Consider the following 19,736-nt stretch of genomic DNA (forward strand, 5'->3'; position numbering starts at 1 on the left):
ATATATATATATATATATATATATATATATATATACACACACATATATATATATATATATATACACATAATATATATATATATATATATATATACACACACACATATATATATATATATATATATATATATATATACACACACACACACATATATATATATATACACACACACACATATATATATATATACACACACACACATATATATATATATATATATATATATATACACACACACACACACACACACACACACACACACACACACACACATAGGTTTCCATAGATAATTGGCAAAGCTTCTGGGGAAAACCTGGTCTTGTTAGGAGAGACGGCATCCATCCCACTTTGGATGAAACAGCTCTCATTTCTAGAAATGTTCTTAAATCCTCCAAACCGTGACTATCCAGGGTTGGGACCAGGAAGCAGAGCTGTAGTCTTACACACCTCTCTGCAGCTTCTCTCCCCCTGCCATCCCCTCATTAACCCATCCCAGTAGAGACAGTGCCTGCTCCCAGACCACCAATAAACAGCAAAAATCTATTTAAGCATAAAAATTCAAAAAGAAAAAATAATATAGCACCTTCAACTGCACCACAGACTAAAACAGTTAAATGTGGTCGATTAAACATTAGATCTCTCTCTTCTAAGTCCCTGTTAGTAAATGATATAATAACTGATCAACGTATTGATTTATTCTGCCTTACAGAAACCTGGCTACAGCAGGATGAATATGTTAGTTTAAATGAGTCAACACCCCCGAGTCACACTAACTGTCAGAACGCTCGTAGCACGGGCCGAGGCGGAGGATTAGCAGCAATCTTCCACTCCAGCTTATTAATTAATCAAAAACCCAGACAGAGCTTTAATTCATTTGAAAGCTTGACTCTTAGTCTTGTCCATCCAAATTGGAAGTCCCAAAAACCAGTTTTATTTGTTGTTATCTATCGTCCACCTGGTCGTTACTGTGAGTTTCTCTGTGAATTTTCGGACCTTTTGTCTGACTTAGTGCTTAGCTCAGATAAGATAATTATAGTGGGCGATTTTAACATCCACACAGATGCTGAGAATGACAGCCTCAACACAACATTTAATCTATTGTTAGACTCGATTGGCTTTGCTCAAAATGTAAATGAGTCAACCCACCACTTTAATCATACCTTAGATCTTGTTCTGACTTATGGTATGGAAATTGAAGACTTAACAGTATTCCCTGAAAACCCCCTTCTGTCTGATCATTTCTTAATAACATTTACATTTACTCTGATGGACTACCCAGCAGTGGGGAATAAGTTTCATTACAGTAGAAGTCTTTCAGAAAGCGCTGTAACTAGGTTTAAGGATATGATTCCTTCTTTATGTTCTCCAATGCCATATACCAACACAGGGCAGAGTAGCTACCTAAACTCTGTGAGTGAGATAGATTATCTCATCAATAGTTTTATATCCTCTTTGAGGACAACTTTGGATGCTGTAGGTCCTCTGAAAAAGAGAGCCTTAAATCAGAAGTGCCTGACTCCGTGGTATAACTCACAAACTCGCAGCTTAAAGCAGATAACCCGTAAGTTGGAGAGGAAATGGCGTCTCACTAATTTAGAAGATCTTCACTTAGCCTGGAAAAGGAGTCTGTTGCTCTATAAAAAAGCCCTACGTAAAGCTAGGACATCTTACTACTCATCACTAATTGAAGAAAATAAGAACCCCAGGTTTCTTTTCAGCACTGTAGCCAGGCTGACAAAGAGTCAGAGCTCTATTGAGCCGAGTATTCCTTTAACTTTAACTAGTAATGACTTCATGACTTTCTTTGCTAATAAAATTTTAACTATTAGAGAAAAAAATTACTCATAACCATCCCAAAGACATATCGTTCTCTTTGGCTGCTTTCAGTGATGCCGGTATTTGGTTAGACTCTTTCTCTCCGATTGTTCTGTTTGAGTTATTTTCATTAGTTACTTCCTCCAAACCATCAACATGTCTATTAGACCCCATTCCTACCAGGCTGCTCAAGGAAGCCATACCATTAATTAATGCCTCGGTCTTAAATATGATCAATCTATCTTTATTAGCTGGCTATGTACCACAGGCTTTTAAGGTGGCAGCAATTAAACCATTACTTAAAAAGCCATCACTTGACCCAGCTATCTTAGCTAATTATAGGTCAATCTCCAACCTTTCTTTTCTCTCAAAAATTCTTGAAAGGGTAGTTGTAAAACAGCTAACTGATCATCTGCAGAGGAATGGTCTATTTGAAGAGTTTCAGTCAGGGTTTAGAATTCATCATAGTACAGAAACAGCATTAGTGAAGGTTACAAATGATCTTCTTATGGCCTCAGACAGTGGACTCATCTCTGTGCTTGTTCTGTTAGACCTCAGTGCTGCTTTTGATACTGTTGACCATAAAATTTTATTACAGAGATTACAGCATGCTATAGGTATTAAAGGCACTGTGCTGCAGTGGTTTGAATCATATTTGTCTAATAGATTACAATTTGTTCATGTAAATGGGGAATCTTCTTCACAGACTAAGGTTAATTATGAAGTTCCACAAGGTTCTGTGCTAGGACCAATTTTATTCACTTTATACATGCTTCCCTTAGGCAGTATCATTAGACAGCATTGCTTAAATTTTCATTGTTACGCAGATGATACCCAGCTTTATCTATCCATAAAGCCAGAGGACACACACCAATTAAACTGCAGGATTGTCTTACAGACATAAAGACATGGATGACCTCTAATTTCCTGCTTTTAAACTCAGATAAAACTTAAGTTATTGTACTTGGCCCCACAAATCTTAGAAACATGGTGTCTAACCAGATCCTTACTCTGGAGGGCATTACCCTGACCTCTAGTAATACTGTGAGAAATCTTGGAGTCATTTTTGATCAACTCAGCTACACTGTTGTATGGCTGGGGGGGCCTGGCTGCCTTTTTGTTTCTGTCTTTTGGTTTTCCTTCCAGGTGGCTTGCATTTGGGACTGAGTGGCTGTGTTGCTGAGGTTATCAGGACCTCACCCTGATCACCTGCGGCTCGTCAGGACTCACAGCTGTGGTGCATCTATATGGATTGGAACATGGTGGCATTTAAGACTGGAGTATACAGTGTGTATTTGCCAGAGACTCGACCTTGTGACCAGACGGGTGAGATCGTCGTCTCGGGAGCCATCTCATCATCAGTGGATGCAGAGAACGTCCAGGGTTTGATGCACGGTCTGTGAAAGAGGAGGGGTGAGGTCTCACGCTCGTCAGCACACTTCCTGAGGTACGTTAGATTTTGTGACTAACGTTTATACAGTCAGTAAATGTGGTGTCCCTCACACCTTATTATATTGAGCTGTACGTTAGTCATGTATCGGCTTCCACTGCAGTGGAGTTTTGTGAACTGGATGTTCCATGCCTGCAGGTTGGGAAGCTGATTAGTAATTAAGCCAGGAAGTGTTTGCTGTTTATGTACACCTTTGAGTGGTCTCTCTGTGTGTAGAGTGTGGACTCACATAATGGTTCCTTCTTTCACAGACTCGGTTTGTTGCGGCCACCTGGGGGGTGTCGGCGGGGTCCTTGGGTCCGAACGGCTTCTGGCTCCGGACCGTTAGCGCTGCTGGGAGCGCACCGTATCACCACCACGCCAGACCGCACACTCTTTTGTTGTTTTGTATCACATCACTGTTATGTATTAAATTCAGTTAGCCTTTGTACCGTGCTCTGCTTATTTCATACTGGGTCCTTCAAACGCTGGTCGGTTCTCCGAGCTGCGTCCGACACATAACAGTAGTCTCTGGCCAAACATCACGGACCCAGCGGTAGCAGAGACGGTAACGCGCCGGGAAGGCGGCAGCAGACGTTCAGTAGTTATCCGGATCAGTTGCAGGTGCTCTCCGCCCGGATGGTGCGTGTTTGAGACCCATTGCTGAATACTGATTTGTGCTCTCTTGCAGCCGTGTTCCTGTGTTGTGCCTTATCCGTGGGTCGTGGTGGAGTGTGACTGGCGACGGCTTCGTGTCACGCTCCGACCGGATAAGAGGTTTAAACGGGAGCTGCAAGAGTGTGTCTGTAATGGGTGCACGCGCACGGCGGAGCTCTGTGGCACGGGTCGCTGAGCTTCCTGTGTTACAGTTGTAGCCCCGTTTCCCCGGATAAAGATAACTACTGCGTCTGTTGTATCAGCTCCGGCGTTATTTAGTTGAGCACATTTTGGTTGTGTGTTGCACACAGCTGCGCACGGAGATGCAGCTCCTTTGTTTTCTGTCACCAAAGGGTTTTTTTTTTTCATTTTTAGCACTTTGGCTCCCTCTTTTGGTGACTTAGTCACATTACCGTTAAGCTCTTAAGTTAGAACAGGTGTGTTCGATTTGTTTGAGCTTAACGGTATACGTCACTGATTTGTTTTGTGTTAGTTCATTTCGTGTGGGTGTTTTTTGAGTTGGTTTTTGTGTGGGATTTATTTTTTTTTTCCACTGTTTGTGTCTGGGGTTGTGACCCTGCAGCCTGTCTAAGAACAAAAAAAAAAAAAAAAAAGGACCCAAACAACTGTATGTTGGTCTGTTAGTCTTTCTTTTTATTTCTTTTTGTTTCACCTCCCCAGGGTTTGATGGGACGGTCCCCTGGGGGGTGATGGGGTGGTACTTGGGTTTTTTTTTTCTTTTTTTTTGTTTGTTTTTGTTATGCCCTCTCTTCTCCTCTGACTCCAGCCGGGTGAGCCGTAGTGTCGGCGTTGCTGGAGGGGTGCAGTTTGGTTGTGCTGGGCATTTCCCAGGTAGCCTCTGCACCCGGGAGGGGGGGGGTTTGGGGTATTTTCTTTTTCTTCCCTCTCTTCTCCTCTGGCTCCAGCCGGGTGAGCCGTAGTGTCGGCGTTGCTGGAGTGGTGCAGTTTGGTTATACTGGGCGTTTCCCGGGTACCCTCTGCACCTGGGGGGGGTGGGGGTGTTTTTTGATTCCCTGTTCCACCTCCGGCTTCAGCACGCCTTTGGCCGTCTGCCATCGGCGTGGCTGAGGTTTGGGGCAGTGGGATATACCCGCAGCTAGTGGCTGGTGTAGAAGTCGGAGGAGTGGCGCCGTTTTGTGCCGTTTGCCATAACCGCTGTTCCACTCCTCCCGGTTGGCTTCTGGGGTATAGTCACGGTTGGTGACACTGGACGTGCTTCCAGTTTCCACTGCACCAAGGGGGTGGGGTTGGGGTTGTTTTGTTTGTATGTTTTTTTTTTTTCTCTCTTCTTGTTTTTCCCCCGGTTTCCGCCCTCAGGGTTTGACTGTGGTGTCCTCTGGGGGGGAAAGGGCTGTGGGTCCATCTAGCCATAGACGGCCGGGGCTGGGTCCGTTGGTCATGAGGGGAGGCGTCTCCTGGGGTTGACGAGTGGTCCTCTGGGAGGCGCTGGGAGTCCCCGTGGGTGACGTTGGATCCCAGAGGGACCTCGGCTGTGGTTATTACTCCTGGAGCTGGCGGGAAGTCCTCTGGGGGGTGTTGGTCCCTACATGTCGTTTGGGGGGGGGGGGGGGGGGGGTTAGCGCTTTTATTTGTAAGCTTAAGTTTGGGGTTTTTCTTTTCTCCTCTTCCCGGGGTTTGATGGGACGGTCCCCTGGGGAGGGGGGGTGTTTTGGTTGTTTGTGTTTGTCTTTTTTGTTTTATGACTAAAGACCGAACTTGGTTGGATAAAGGCTGACCGCACAGGTTTAAGAACTCCTGGCCACACCTGTGCTAAGTGACTGACTGAAACAAAGGCAAGGATGCAGCCAGAGGAGAGGACATCAACCATTCTGTTGGAAGACGAATGCAGATGCGGTTTCTAGCCATGGTCCCTGGAGGGGGGTGTTTCTCCTGGGCCAGGTTTGTGTGGTCGCCGGGAGGCTTCCCGTGAGGGTGGGGTACTGTTGTATGGCTGGGGGGGCCTGGCTGCCTTTTTGTTTCTGTCTTTTGGTTTTCCTTCCAGGTGGCTTGCATTTGGGACTGAGTGGCTGTGTTGCTGAGGTTATCAGGACCTCACCCTGATCACCTGCGGCTCGTCAGGACTCACAGCTGTGGTGCATCTATATGGATTGGAACATGGTGGCATTTAAGACTGGAGTATACAGTGTGTATTTGCCAGAGACTCGACCTTGTGACCAGACGGGTGAGATCGTCGTCTCGGGAGCCATCTCATCATCAGTGGATGCAGAGAACGTCCAGGGTTTGATGCACGGTCTGTGAAAGAGGAGGGGTGAGGTCTCACGCTCGTCAGCACACTTCCTGAGGTACGTTAGATTTTGTGACTAACGTTTATACAGTCAGTAAATGTGGTGTCCCTCACACCTTATTATATTGAGCTGTACGTTAGTCATGTATCGGCTTCCACTGCAGTGGAGTTTTGTGAACTGGATGTTCCATGCCTGCAGGTTGGGAAGCCGATTAGTAATTAAGCCAGGAAGTGTTTGCTGTTTATGTACACCTTTGAGTGGTCTCTCTGTGTGTAGAGTGTGGACTCACATAATGGTTCCTTCTTTCACAGACTCGGTTTGTTGCGGCCACCTGGGGGGTGTCGGCGGGGTCCTTGGGTCCGAACGGCTTCTGGCTCCGGACCGTTAGCGCTGCTGGGAGCGCACCGTATCACCACCACGCCAGACCGCACACTCTTTTGTTGTTTTGTATCACATCACTGTTATGTATTAAATTCAGTTAGCCTTTGTACCGTGCTCTGCTTATTTCATACTGGGTCCTTCAAACGCTGGTCGGTTCTCCGAGCTGCGTCCGACACATAACATACACAGCCACTCAGTCCCAAATGCGCACCACCTGGGAGGAAAACCAAAAGACAGAAACAGAAGACACACGGCGCCGTGGGCTGTCCTTAAAGCGATAGTAACACTCCTTAATCTCTCATCAGCCGTTAAATTTTCACCGAAAACCATATGAATTTCTCGAATGGTGTCCACTTGGATGTGTCTCACAGTTTCTGAAAAAATTTTGATCAAGCAAAGCGGCAGTCTCTCAGCAAGTTCTCAGACAAAGGAATTCCGACGGGAGGGGTGGACCAGTGCTCACTCAAAGCCTGCCCACAGGCGAATGACGCAACCGACAGGCGTGAAAAAACTCATGCATGCGCACGAGGGTTCAAGGTTGGTTGATGTAATCGCATGTGATTCAAATCCATATAGTTTTGACACACACACACACACACACTCTTTTTTCATATATTAAACAATGTCCATTACGTCTGGGATATCAAAAAGACACAATGTCCTTACATGTTTCTTTGATTCCAAGTCAGGTGCTCCTGGTCCACCAAATGCAGAGTGAGATTGGAGTCACAGTTTTGCCACACTGACAAAACCTGCAACCAAAAAAGTTTGTACACCTTCATATAAAATTTTATATTAAAAATACTTAAAGGAAAGCTTCAACAAATTATTATTTTGAAACCAACCAAAACAAAAGCCTATCATTATTCAAACACTAACACAAAAAATACACTACATTTCCATTCCAAGCATGAAATTCAGCACATATTTGATAGCATCAGGTTTTGATAATTATATGTCAAAAAAAAAATAAATTTTATTTTCAATACTTAAACATTATTTCAATGTTGTGTTTATTAGAGGAATTCCAACAGCAACTTTAATCCGTAAATATGTGTTAAATGCTCTTTAAACATTTACTCATGTCTCTGTTCCTCTGCCTTTGAAATTGAGAGGACCACGGGAAGAGCTTATGGAGTCATGAAGTCACTGGACAGAGGGGTTTGGCAATGATGATATCTTTGCAGGACAGCAAACATCCAAGTGTGAGATTTGGATGCTAACCAGTAACCTCAAGCAACAATTGGATATTTACAGTCGATCCTTATAGATCCTTGTGTACCGCTGGAATGACTTTGTATCAAATGAGCTGTTACTTAGAGAGACTAACATGAAGACTGTCACTTGCATTGTGAGACAGCATCAACCTCGATATTTTGGCCATGTGGCACATTTCATTATGCATGATTGAGTGCAAGGGTGCCTGAGAGGACCCCAAGCCCTGGAGAAGGCAGGGGCAATACGGTGGCTTACTGGTTAGCACTGTTGCCTCACAGCAAGATGGTCATGGGTTTGATTCCCACCTGTGGCTTTTCTGTGTGGAGTTTGCATGTTCTCCCCGTGTTTGCGTGAGTTTCCTCCACATGCTCCGGTTTCCTCCCACATTTAAAGACATGCGGATTAGTTGAATTGGAAACTTTATAATTGTCCAGGTCTGCCTTGCAAAAGAGGTCTCAATCTCAATGGGATTAATCAGTTAAATAAAGGTTGAATAAAATAAAATAAGAAGGGCAAGTGGATGCCCATGCTTCATTTGGCTGCAGATATATTGTTACTCTCGAGATGTGGGGATGGACCAGTTTTCAGCCTATGCGGTTGCCACCCAGGACCCAATGCGGACCCAACCCGTCGATGTCGTGCATGCAGCAAAGCGCAGCATCAATGCATGCTCCCAGACGTAACTTGACATTTACTCTGTCGTCTTCCAGTGTTAGCTGAACTGGCTCACGTGATATAGCTGTCCATTCCACTTGACAATATGAATCAAATGTTCTGATATGGTGCAATTCAACTGATAAAGGTCTTACTTTAGCATAGAAGGCCCGGAGGCTTTTGGATTTGGGCTGAAAGGCAAAGACCAAGCACCGGTCTGAGCTGTGGAGAGAAAAGGGGAGGTGGGGGAGCAGGCTGGTCTCATACTCCAGAAAAAGAGATGCCACAGCACCATACTCCTGAAATAACATCACACAGGAAATCATAGAGACACTGGCATAGATGCACTAAAATATACTTTGCATACATTTTTGGCACATTTCTTAAACACACTGTTCATTTAAAATACACACCTGATCATAAAACATGATTGTGCTGATGTGATCCTTGGACAGTGTAATGCTTCCATATAGAGAATGAACAAAGAGAAGTCCCTCAGAGAAGAAAATGATCTTCCCTAAGATAGTTGACAAGGGACAAAATTATACAAAAACTTTTTGTTTGTTTTCCATTTACATAATAAACAGTACCGACCTGCATATAACATGTCCATGATTATAAGAGTGATAAAGGCTCTTTCAATACAGAATTACTAACACATTACATGAAACATTTGTAGACCTGCAATAGAATAGTGGACTATCTGGAGTGTACCATGCCTCTCAAACCCAAACACTGCTGAAACACCAGTGCGCCCCACCCACCCCCAAACACAACTGGAATAAGAGGGTTTGGAAAGTGGATGGATGGACAGACATTTGCAAAATGTACCTTCACATTTTAATTTTATGCTAAATGGAAATAATTCAAAAATCATTTTAAACAAAAGACCACAGGGATCTCTAATTGCTTTTTTTTAACCTCAATTATAATCATCATAGTCAGAAACATATTAATGAAACTTGCGTTTATGACGTATTCATATGTACATCATTACCTTCTTCGGGTGTGGACAGCAGGCTGCTGGAAAACATATATGCAGCATCTGCTGCAGTCAGAGCAGTTCCCAAAAAAGTGGTGCCTTCCTTCTGTTTAAGATACATGTGTCATGAGTTCATATACACAGATTATGTACATAAACATTCACAGCAGGTTAAATTTAAGACCCCATATTTATATTCTTACCTTAGTAAGCTGTTGTGCTTGTTCTGACTGTTTCACATCAGATTCCATCTAAAATAATATAGAGAAAAGCCTTTTCTGTGAGATCTTTGAGTGACTAGAACTGAATGAGACTCAGTGAATGTCTGTTAACTGAATTTGCATCAGCGAACAAAAAAAAAAAAGAATTAGTCATGTCATGTACCTATCAACCTCAGTTAATCCCCACCCAAATACACATATATCTGTGTAAAGCTCAGAATAACTGAGCCCACGCCTTCTGTTCCATTTTCAGCCCCAAACTTACAAGCCAGCAGGTATAACGAGGCACACTTGAAGTCAGGATGGTGTAGCAGCTATCCGAGGACACAGTGCCATCTGCAGGAAGAAAATATGAAATGGAGCACAAACAACAAAAGTGAACCATGGCAACTATTCAAAGTTATTCAGAAATGAGTCTCTGGAGACTTCCGGTTTGCTAAGTAATGGAGTAGGTGTGCAGTTTGCTGGCTCCCGCAATAACTTTTATTTTTTGCTGATATCTTCACTTCTCTACTTTGTAAACCTGCTCAAATTTGGGTGTTAGAAGTTGCAGCATTACGAGTTCAGGAACCATGTCTAAATCAACCAAAAGCAACAAAAAAGACTCGTCGGCGGAGAGCGCTTCTGCAGCAGCTAATATGGCTAATGGGGCTAGCGCGCAGCTGACCGCAGCGCAAGTCTCGGAGATGCTTGATAAGCTTGGAATGAAAATTTCTGCTGATTTTAAGTCTTCCTTTGACACCCTGGACTCTAAACTGGACAAAATTCAAGTAGATGTCTCGGGGTACGGACAGCGCATTAGTGACCTTGAGTTAAATGCCGATGATGTCAGCCAGCGCTTCAAGCGACTTGAAGCTGCTTGTGCAACATTACGTGAGGACAACGTGTTGCTGAAGTCTAAAATTTCGGACCTTGAAGGGAGAAGTAGGAGACAAAATTTGCGTATTGTGGGCCTCCCTGAGTCACTTGAAGGTCCGCGACCAATGGCTTTTTTTTCCCAGGAGGTATTTGGTGAACAGATCTTGTCATCTCCACCTGAGCTGGATAGAGCCCACCGTAGCCTCGCACCGTTATCATCCGCTTTCACCGCTTCCAAATTAAAGACGTGGTGCTGAGAGAATCGCGAAAACTTGGAACGGTGGATTATCGGGGTCACAAGCTTCGTTTCTACGAGGATTACAGCGCGGACGTCCTGAAGAAGCGGGCTGAGTAGAAAGTTATGGCTGATCTTTATTCTAAAGGGCTGCGACCGTCTCCTTTTTTCCCTGAGAAGCTGTGCATCAACCTCCCGGATGGGGAGAAGCAGTGGTTGTTGTCTGTTTCTGCTTCCACTAACTTTCTTCAATCTTTGGAGGACAAATAATGCGTATCACCGGGATTTGACTTATATTTCCTGAAACTCCTATGATCAAATCAAATCAATTTTATTTATATAGTGCCAAATCACAACAAACAGTTGCCCCAAGGCGCTTTATATTGTAAGGCAAGGCCATACAATAATTACGGAAAAACCCCAACGGTCAAAACGACCCCCTGTGAGCAAGCACTTGGCAACAGTGGGAAGGAAAAACTCCCTTTTAACAGGAAGAAACCTCCAGCAGAACCAGGCTCAGGGAGGAGCAGTCTTCTGCTGGGACTGGTTGGGGCTGAGGGAGAGAACCAGGAAAAAGACATGCTGTGGAGGGGAGCAGAGATCAATCACTAATGATTAAATGCAGAGTGGTGCATACAGAGCAAAAAGAGAAAGAAACACTCAGTGCATCATGGGAACCCCCCAGCAGTCTAGGTCTATAGCAGCATAACTAAGGGATGGTTCAGGGTCACCTGATCCAGCCCTAACTATAAGCTTTAGCAAAAAGGAAAGTTTTAAGCCTAATCTTAAAAGTAGAGAGGGTGTCTGTCTCCCTGATATGAATTTGGAGCTGGTTCCACAGGAGAGGAGCCTGAAAGCTGAAGGCTCTGCCTCCCATTCTACTCTTACAAACCCTAGGAACTACAAGTAAGCCTGCAGTCTGAGAGCGAAGCGCTCTATTGGGGTGATATTCGGATTCGGGAGACAGACACCCTCTCTACTTTTAAGATTAGGCTTAAAACTTTCCTTTTTGCTAAAGCTTATAGTTAGGGCTGGATCGGGTGACCCTGAACCATCCCTTAGTTATGCTGCTATAGACGTAGACTGCTGGGGGGTTCCCATGATGCACTGTTTCTTTCTCTTTTTGCTCTGTATGCACCACTCTGCATTTAATCATTAGTGATCAATCTCTGCTCCCATCCACAGCATGTCTTTTTCCTGGTTCTCTCCCTCAGCCCCAACCAGTCCCAGCAGAAGACTGCCCCTCCCTGAGCCTGGTTCTGCTGGAGGTTTCTTCCTGTTAAAAGGGAGTTTTTCCTTCCCACTGTAGCCAAGTGCTTGCTCACAGGGGGTCGTTTTGACCGTTGGGGTTTTACGTAATTATTGTATGGCCTTGCCTTACAATATAAAGCGCCTTGGGGCAACTGTTTGTTGTGATTTGGCGCTATATAAAAAATTGATTGATTGATTGATTGATATGGTCCCTACGATAAGATGGGACCTAATTATTCAAAACCTTGTAAGTAAGAAGAAGAATTTTAAATTCTATTCTAGAATTAACAGGAAGCCAATGAAGAGAGGCCAATATGGGTGAGATATGCTCTCTCCTTCTAGTCCCTGTCAGTACTCTAGCTGCAGCATTTTGAATTAACTGAAGGCTTTTCAGGGAACTTTTAGGACAACCTGATAATAATGAATTACAATAGTCCAGCCTAGAGGAAATAAATGCATGAATTAGTTTTTCAGCATCACTCTGAGACAAGACCTTTCTAATTTTAGAGATACTGCGCAAATGCAAAAAAGCAGTCCTACATATTTGTTTAATATGCGCATTGAATGACATATCCTGATCAAAAATGACTCCAAGATTTATCACAGTATTACTAGAGGTCAGGGTAATGCCATCCAGAGTAAGGATTTGGTTAGACACCATGTTTCTAAGATTTGTGGGGCCAAGTACAATAACTTCAGTTTTATCTGAGTTTAAAAGCAGGAAATTAGAGGTCATCCCTGTCTTTATGTCTGTAAGACAATCCTACAGTTTAGCTAATTGGTGTGTGTCCTCTGGCTACATGGAAAGATAAAGCTGGGTATCATCTGCGTAACAATGAAAATTTAAGCAATGCCATCTAATAATACTGCCTAAGGGAAACATGTATAAAGTGAATAAAATTGGTCCTAGCACAGAACCTTGTGGAACTCCATAATTAACCTTAGTCTGTGAAGAAGATTCCCCATTTACATGAACAAATTGTAATCTATTAGATAAATATGATTCAAACCAGAGCAGCGCAGTGCCTTTAATACCTATGGCATGCTCTAATCTCTGTAATAAAATTTTATGGTCAACAGTATCAAAAGCAGCCCTGAGGTCTAACAGAACAAGCACAGAGATGAGTCCACTGTCTGAGGCCATAAGAAGATCATTTGTAACCTTCACTAATGCTGTTTCTGTACTATGATGAATTCTAAAACCTAATTGAAACTCTTCAAATAGACCATTCCTCTGCAGATGATCAGTTAGCTGTTTTACAACTACCCTTTCAAGAATTTTTGAGAGAAAAGAAAGGTTGGAGATTGGCCTATAATTAGCTAAGATAGCTGGGTCAAGTGATGGCTTTTTAAGTAATGGTTTAATTACTGCCACCTTAAAAGCCTGTGGTACATAACCAACTAATAAAGATAGATTGATCATATTTAAGATCGAAGCATTAATTAATGGTAGGGCTTCCTTGAGCAGCCTGGTAGGAATGGGGTCTAATAGACATGTTGATGGTTTGGAGGAAGTAACTAATGAAAATAACTCAGAGAGAACAATCAGAGAGAAAGAGTCTATCCAAATACTGGCATCACTGAAAGCAGCCAAAGATAACGATACGTCTTTGGGATGGTTATGAGTAATTTTTTCTCTAACAGTTAAAATTTTATTAGCAAAGAAAGTCATGAAGTCATTACTAGTTAAAGTTAAAGGAATACTCGGTTCAATAGAGCTCTGACTCTTTGTCAGCCTGGCTACAGTGCTGAAAAGAAACCTGGGGTTATTCTTATTTTCTTCAATTAGTGATGAGTAGTAAGATGTCCTAGCTTTACGGAGGGCTTTTTTATAGAGCAACAGACTCTTTTTCCAGGCTAAGTGAAGATCTTCTAAATTAGTGAGACGCCATTTCCTCTCCAACTTACGGGTTATCTGCTTTAAGCTGCACGTTTGTGAGTTATACCACGGAGTCACGCACTTCTGATTTAAGGCTCTCTCTATGATGCGCCTGGATTTTCAAAGGAGTGCCGCGGATTGGATTTATTGGACGCTTACTCGGTCGTGTTTACATGTCATCAAAGGACCAGTGCAGTTTTTTCTTTCTCTCTCCTTTTCTACAGTCTGATACAAGGTAAAACTTTTTGTTGTATTTTGGTTGTATTATTTAGCCCTATTGTCTTCTGTTGGGTGAAGATTTACTGTTTCATATGTGGGGAAGGCTAGTTTAGCTGGGGAGTATTTTTTGGGATGTCAGCTAAGGGTAGAGGAGCTGTCGTGGTTGCCGTTCACTGCAACCTGTGTTGTTGGGGTTCTTTTTGGGGTGGGTTGGGACAGCTAATTTTGTTCATTTTTTATGTCTTTTGTATCTTGTGTTTCCCCTCCCTTCCCTCTTTTCCCTCCCCTCTTTCCCCTGGGACTACTCACATTTATATCTTTAATTGATAACAGTAGATGAACAGCAGCCTTACTTTTGTTAGTTGGAATGTAAAAGGACTGAACCACCCGGTGAAACGGAAGAGGGTCTTTTTACGCCTTAGGCAGCTCAGGACTGGGATAGTGTTTTTACAAGAAACACACCTGTCAGACCGGGAACACTGGCGTATGGGGAAACGTTGGTCAGGGAAGTGTTTTCACTCCAATTTTTCAGCAAAGGCCAGGGGCACGGCTATCCTCAGTGGTCAAAATATTCCCTTTACTGCATCAAATATCATATCAGATAAAAATGGACGTTTTATTATCGTGTCTGGCAAACTCTGCAACAAGCTTGTAATTTTGGCTAATGTCTACGCGCCCAATTTTTATGTACAATTTTTTCGCAATTTTTTCTCTCAGCTTCCAGATTTAAACTCTCACTCTCTGATTTTAGGTGCGGATTTTAACTGCTTTTTGAATGCACAGTTAGATCGTTCCTCCTCTAAACCTGCCAGTCTAAACAAATCTGCCAAATACATTAAATCCTTTCTTGGAGATTTTAGCCTTACGGATCCCTGGCGTTTTTTATATCCAACAGGTAGGGACTATTCCTTTTTTTCTAATGCGCACCATACTTACTCACGCATTGATTATTTTTTTATTGATAATCTGTTACTCCCGAACCTTATTTCTGATCATGCCCCCCTTATTCTTGAAATGGCTCTCTTGGATGGGGATATCATGAAAAAGCACTGGAGGCTACACCCATTGTTACTGGCAGATGAGACATTTGTCTCTGACATTTCTTCTAAAATTAGAACATTTTTGAGTGAAAATAGGACACCGGGCATGCCCTGTAAAACAATTTGGGAGGCAATGAAAGCTTTTCTCAGGGGTGAAATTATCTAATTTGCTGCATTTAAAAGGAAAACTGCAAATCAGAAACAGAAGGATATTTCAGATCAGATTCTAAATTTAGATAGGCAATATGCACACTCACCATCCCCTGCATTATATAAAGAACGACTAAGGCTTCAGACAGAATTTAACATCCTCTCGTCTCGCCAGGTTGAAGGCTGTTTGATTAGGAGTAAAAGTGACTTCTATGAGCATGGTGAGAAAACTGGTAAAATTCTGGACAACCAGCTTCGCGGTATAAGGGCCAAGCAACTTATAGCGGGTGTCAGGACAGACAGTGGGGACACTACATCAGATCAGAAGGTAATTAATGATAAATTTAAACTGTTCTATTCGAACCTGTACACATCCGACTCTACTGCCGGCCTGAATGATATGGAGGCGTTCTTTAAATCCTTGAATATGCCTTCTCTTCCTTCAGACATTAGGCTTAATCTTGAAGTGCCCATTACCAAAGAAGAAATCAAAACAGCCATATCATAGATGCAGTCAGGGAAAAAACCTGGGCATGATGGGTTTCCATCTGAATTTTTTAAAAGTTTCTCAGACGAACTTTCCCCCTTTTTATGTTTAGTCTTTGCTGACTCGCATGAGTCTGGGGAACTTCCCCCCTCTTGCTTTCAGGCTTGTATTTCTTTGTTGCTAAAGAAGGATAAGGACCCATTGGACTGTGCCTCCTACAGGCCTATATCTTTATTAAATAATGATGTCAAGATTCTGGCTAAGTTGCTGGCTCGTAGACTAGAGGGTGCCCTACCAGCAGTGATTTCACCTGACCAAACCGGATTTGTTAAAAATCGTCATTTGTTTTATAATATTTGGCGTTTGTTCAACATTATTTATACACCTGGTCGCCGTGTAGCTGAATGTCTGGTGTCTATGGATGCAGAAAAGGCATTCGATAGAGTTGAGTGGGAGTATTTGTTTTTTACTTTAAAGAAATTTGGTTTTGGTCCTTTATTTCAGTCTTGGGTTAAACTGTTGTACGTGAGCCCTGCAGCCTCAGTACTTACTAATGGTCGGTGCTCAGAATATTTCAGACTGTATCGTGGAGTGAGGCAGGGTTGTCCTTTGAGCGCTCTCCTCTTTACCCTAGCTATGGAGCCACTTGCTATTGCAATTCATAGTAGTAGGGAGGCACAGAGCATCTTCAGAGGTGGGCTTGAGCATAAAGTTTCACTATATGCAGATGACCTGGTTTTGTATATCTCTGACCCACTCAATTCTTTGCCAGTGGTACTTGATATGTTGGATAAATTTAGTAGATTCTCTGGATACCAACTTAGTTTAAATAAGAGTGAGTTATTTTTGATTAATAAGGAGGCTATATGTCTCAATTACAGAAGTTTTCCTCTAAAAGTTGTTACTGAACAATTCAAATACCTGGGGGTGTGTGTTACTAGACGTTGTTGTGATCTGTTCAAGAATAATTTTCTTCCATTAGTTGATCAATCAAAACAGCTTCTTTGTAAATGGTCCCCACTGTTACTGTCTCTTTTCGGCAGAATAAATTCGGTGAAAATGATGCTGCTTCCTAAATTTCTTTATTTTTTTCAGTGTCTTCCTATTTTGATTCCAAAATCGTTCTTTAAATCTTTGGACTCCTTAATCCTCTCTTTTATCTGGAATGGCAGGCATCCAAGACTGAGAAAGACTTTCCTTCAACGGCCTAAGCAGGTGGGAGGAATGGCCTTGCCTAACTTTCAGCACTACTATTGGGCCGCGAACATTAGATGTATGTTGTTTTGGAGGCACTTTCATCTGGAACCTCTGTCCCCGGTCTGGGTCACTATGGAGGCCCGTGCTGTTGGTACAGGAGCTTCTTTGTCTGCTTTCTTGGGTGCACCTCTTCCCCTTTCCATGGATGCCCAGTGGTTAAGCAGTCCTTGAAAATTTGGACCCAATTTAGAATGGCTTTGGGTCTCCAGGCTTTTTCACTTCTGAGTCCAATTGCAGCTAATCACTTGTTTGTTCCATCTGTGGCTGATGCTGCTTTTAATACTTGGCATAAAAGGGGCTTAAAATTCTTTACCAACTTACATTAGGATAACCATTTCTCTAGTTTTGCTCAGCTGACTACAAAATTTGGAATCACATCTACTCAGTTCTTTAGATTTTTACAGGTCAGGCATTATGTGCAGAGTATGACACCACAATTTCCAAATAAACCCCCTGACAACCCGTTAGATGAGTTCCTATCAGTTAACCCTACAGTGAGAGGTGCACTGTCGAAACTTTATAACTTAATTGCCAAATTACACTGCCCCTCATTGGCTGCTATTAAAACTGTATGGGAACAGGATCTTAATTCAAATTTCTCGGATGAAGTATGGGATTCTATTTTGAACCAGGTGCACTCCTCCTCAATGTGTGCTCGTCATGCACTCTTACAATTTAAAGTGGTTCATCGTGTGCACTTATCCAAGGATAAATTGGCACGCATGTACCCGAACGTGGCTCCAACCTGTGAAAAATGTAGATGTGCACCTGCTTCACTATTGCACATGTACTGGTCGTGTCCCTCCCTGGCCAATTTTTGGAAATCAGTCTTTCTTACAGTTTCTGAAGTCTTGCAGTGTCATGTCGAGCCAAACCCTGTCTCTGCCATCTTTGGGGTTGCCCCAGATCTCAACCTGCCAGGCTTCAAGCTTAGAATGCTGTCTTTCTCAACGTTACTCGCTAGAAGAGCTGTTTTGCTGAGGTGGAAAGACCCTATTCCTCCCTCTCATATTCACTGGATAAGGGATATGTCCTGTATGGATTTGGAAAAAATTAGATATACTGTCTGTGGTTCAGAAAACAAATTTTATAAAAGTATGGCAACCTTTCATGACATTTTTTAATAAATCCACTACTATTGTCTCCGAGTAGCCCCAGCCCGCTCCCTTTTTTTTCCTCCCCCTTCTCTCCTTCCCCCTGCTTCCCTCTCTTTAACTGTATTGCATTAACATTGTTCATATTATGTGATTATTGTTTGTTTGTGTGTGTTTGGTGTTGTTGTATTGATAGTTGTATATGTTTAGTGGTCTTTGCTGTCTGGGGATTTGTTCTTGGGGTTAAAAAAAAAAGTATATTTTGAAAATATGTATGATTGTATAATGTACCAATTTGTGTTACTTTGCATCAATAAAAAGACCTTTGAAAAAAAAAAGAAAGAAATGAGTCTCTGCACATGGAATAAGCTACTGTATATTAAACAGGCTCCTCTGTTAAAAAAGAAGAAAAAAATACTTAATTGATTATGTCTTCTAATATGTCATGTTCTGCTCATGAAAACCACATTTTCAGTTTAAAAAAAGTCTCAGACATTTACTTTTAATTTGAGTAAATATTGCACCTTTTTGTTGTATATTGATGCTTGATTCCAAGAATGATTCAGAGAAAATGACAGAGCCAAGGTCCCCCCCACCACACTGAAGATCTGGGATGTCATAGACGATTATGGAAGCCTTGTGGAGAAAAATAACATTAATTTGACACAAAACAATTTTCCAAAGCAAACTGAGTAAATAATACATTTCACTGCAATGTCACAAAAATATGATCGACTTACCGTTTTCACCACGTAATGATTTTCTTCATCAGTAAGAGGGATGTGCCTATAATAAAACTTTTTTTTAGAGTGAAATCAGACTTTTATAGAAGTCTTGTCAAAAAACTATCCATTTACTGTGTACATTTCTTTAAGCTATTACAGAAAATAAAATGATACTCATTCGTCAATACAGTAGTTAAATGCACACATTTTAAAAATTTTGTGACAGGACATGTTACTAGTGAAAGGCGTTGCCTGGTAAGGAATAGATGCTATTAAATTTGAATACTCACCTGCTTTAAGGGATGAAGCCACAACATATAGAAATTAATCAGTGGTGGGCTGTCATATTGTCAGAGATCTAACATTTATTTACATTCATACTACACTATTTTATAAAAATCATTTCACTTATGTATTGAGTTTGACATTTCGTTACAGCAATGAAGCCATGTATATTCTTTCTGAGCTGTGCTGCTTCCAGGTCAGCTTTGGTTGAGAGCTCCATTTGATCAGATTTACCTCTGCTGTCTCTGGGTGAAATGAGATGGCACTCTATGGTAAATCTGCACAGAGTAGATAGTTCTCAGAAACTGAGTGACTGTGCAAGAAGGAGAAGAGCGAGGAAAGCCACCAAGACACCCAGACAACCCAGAAGAAGTTATAGGCTTATGTGGCTGTGACTGGAGAAATTGTGCAGAGCGCAAATTTTGCATCTCCACTCTTAATCCCCTGTCACACATATCAAGAATATGCAGGAACCAGGCCGAAACGGCAAATATTACCATCATCGGATGCAGTCAGGAAAGAAAATGACATGGTCAGCAGTGTCAGAACGCAGCCATACTACCTCGTCCACACCTCAATGATGGCATCCAAAGTGCATGTAGACAACAGTTGAGATGACACAGATTGCCGT

The 19,736-nt window shown here is 42.3% G+C and overlaps 1 protein-coding gene across 1 annotated transcript in view; it reads right to left on the reverse strand.

Annotated features, from left to right (window-relative positions):
• c19h20orf194 (chromosome 19 C20orf194 homolog) overlaps window positions 1-19,736 on the reverse strand; it is a 131,925-nt gene that overhangs the window by 94,644 nt on the left and 17,545 nt on the right. Inside the window, exons 16-23 of the mRNA XM_034194829.1 lie at window positions 18,836-18,881; window positions 18,620-18,731; window positions 9,891-9,961; window positions 9,608-9,655; window positions 9,420-9,510; window positions 8,836-8,939; window positions 8,578-8,721; window positions 7,217-7,302 (exon numbers count right to left, since the gene is read on the reverse strand). Coding sequence (XP_034050720.1) covers window positions 7,217-7,302; window positions 8,578-8,721; window positions 8,836-8,939; window positions 9,420-9,510; window positions 9,608-9,655; window positions 9,891-9,961; window positions 18,620-18,731; window positions 18,836-18,881 — 702 coding nt within the window. The remainder of the gene's footprint in view (window positions 1-7,216; window positions 7,303-8,577; window positions 8,722-8,835; window positions 8,940-9,419; window positions 9,511-9,607; window positions 9,656-9,890; window positions 9,962-18,619; window positions 18,732-18,835; window positions 18,882-19,736) is intronic.

Source organism: Thalassophryne amazonica, chromosome 19 (assembly GCF_902500255.1).
Source record: "Thalassophryne amazonica chromosome 19, fThaAma1.1, whole genome shotgun sequence".
Classification (NCBI taxonomy): Eukaryota; Metazoa; Chordata; class Actinopteri; order Batrachoidiformes; family Batrachoididae; genus Thalassophryne; species Thalassophryne amazonica.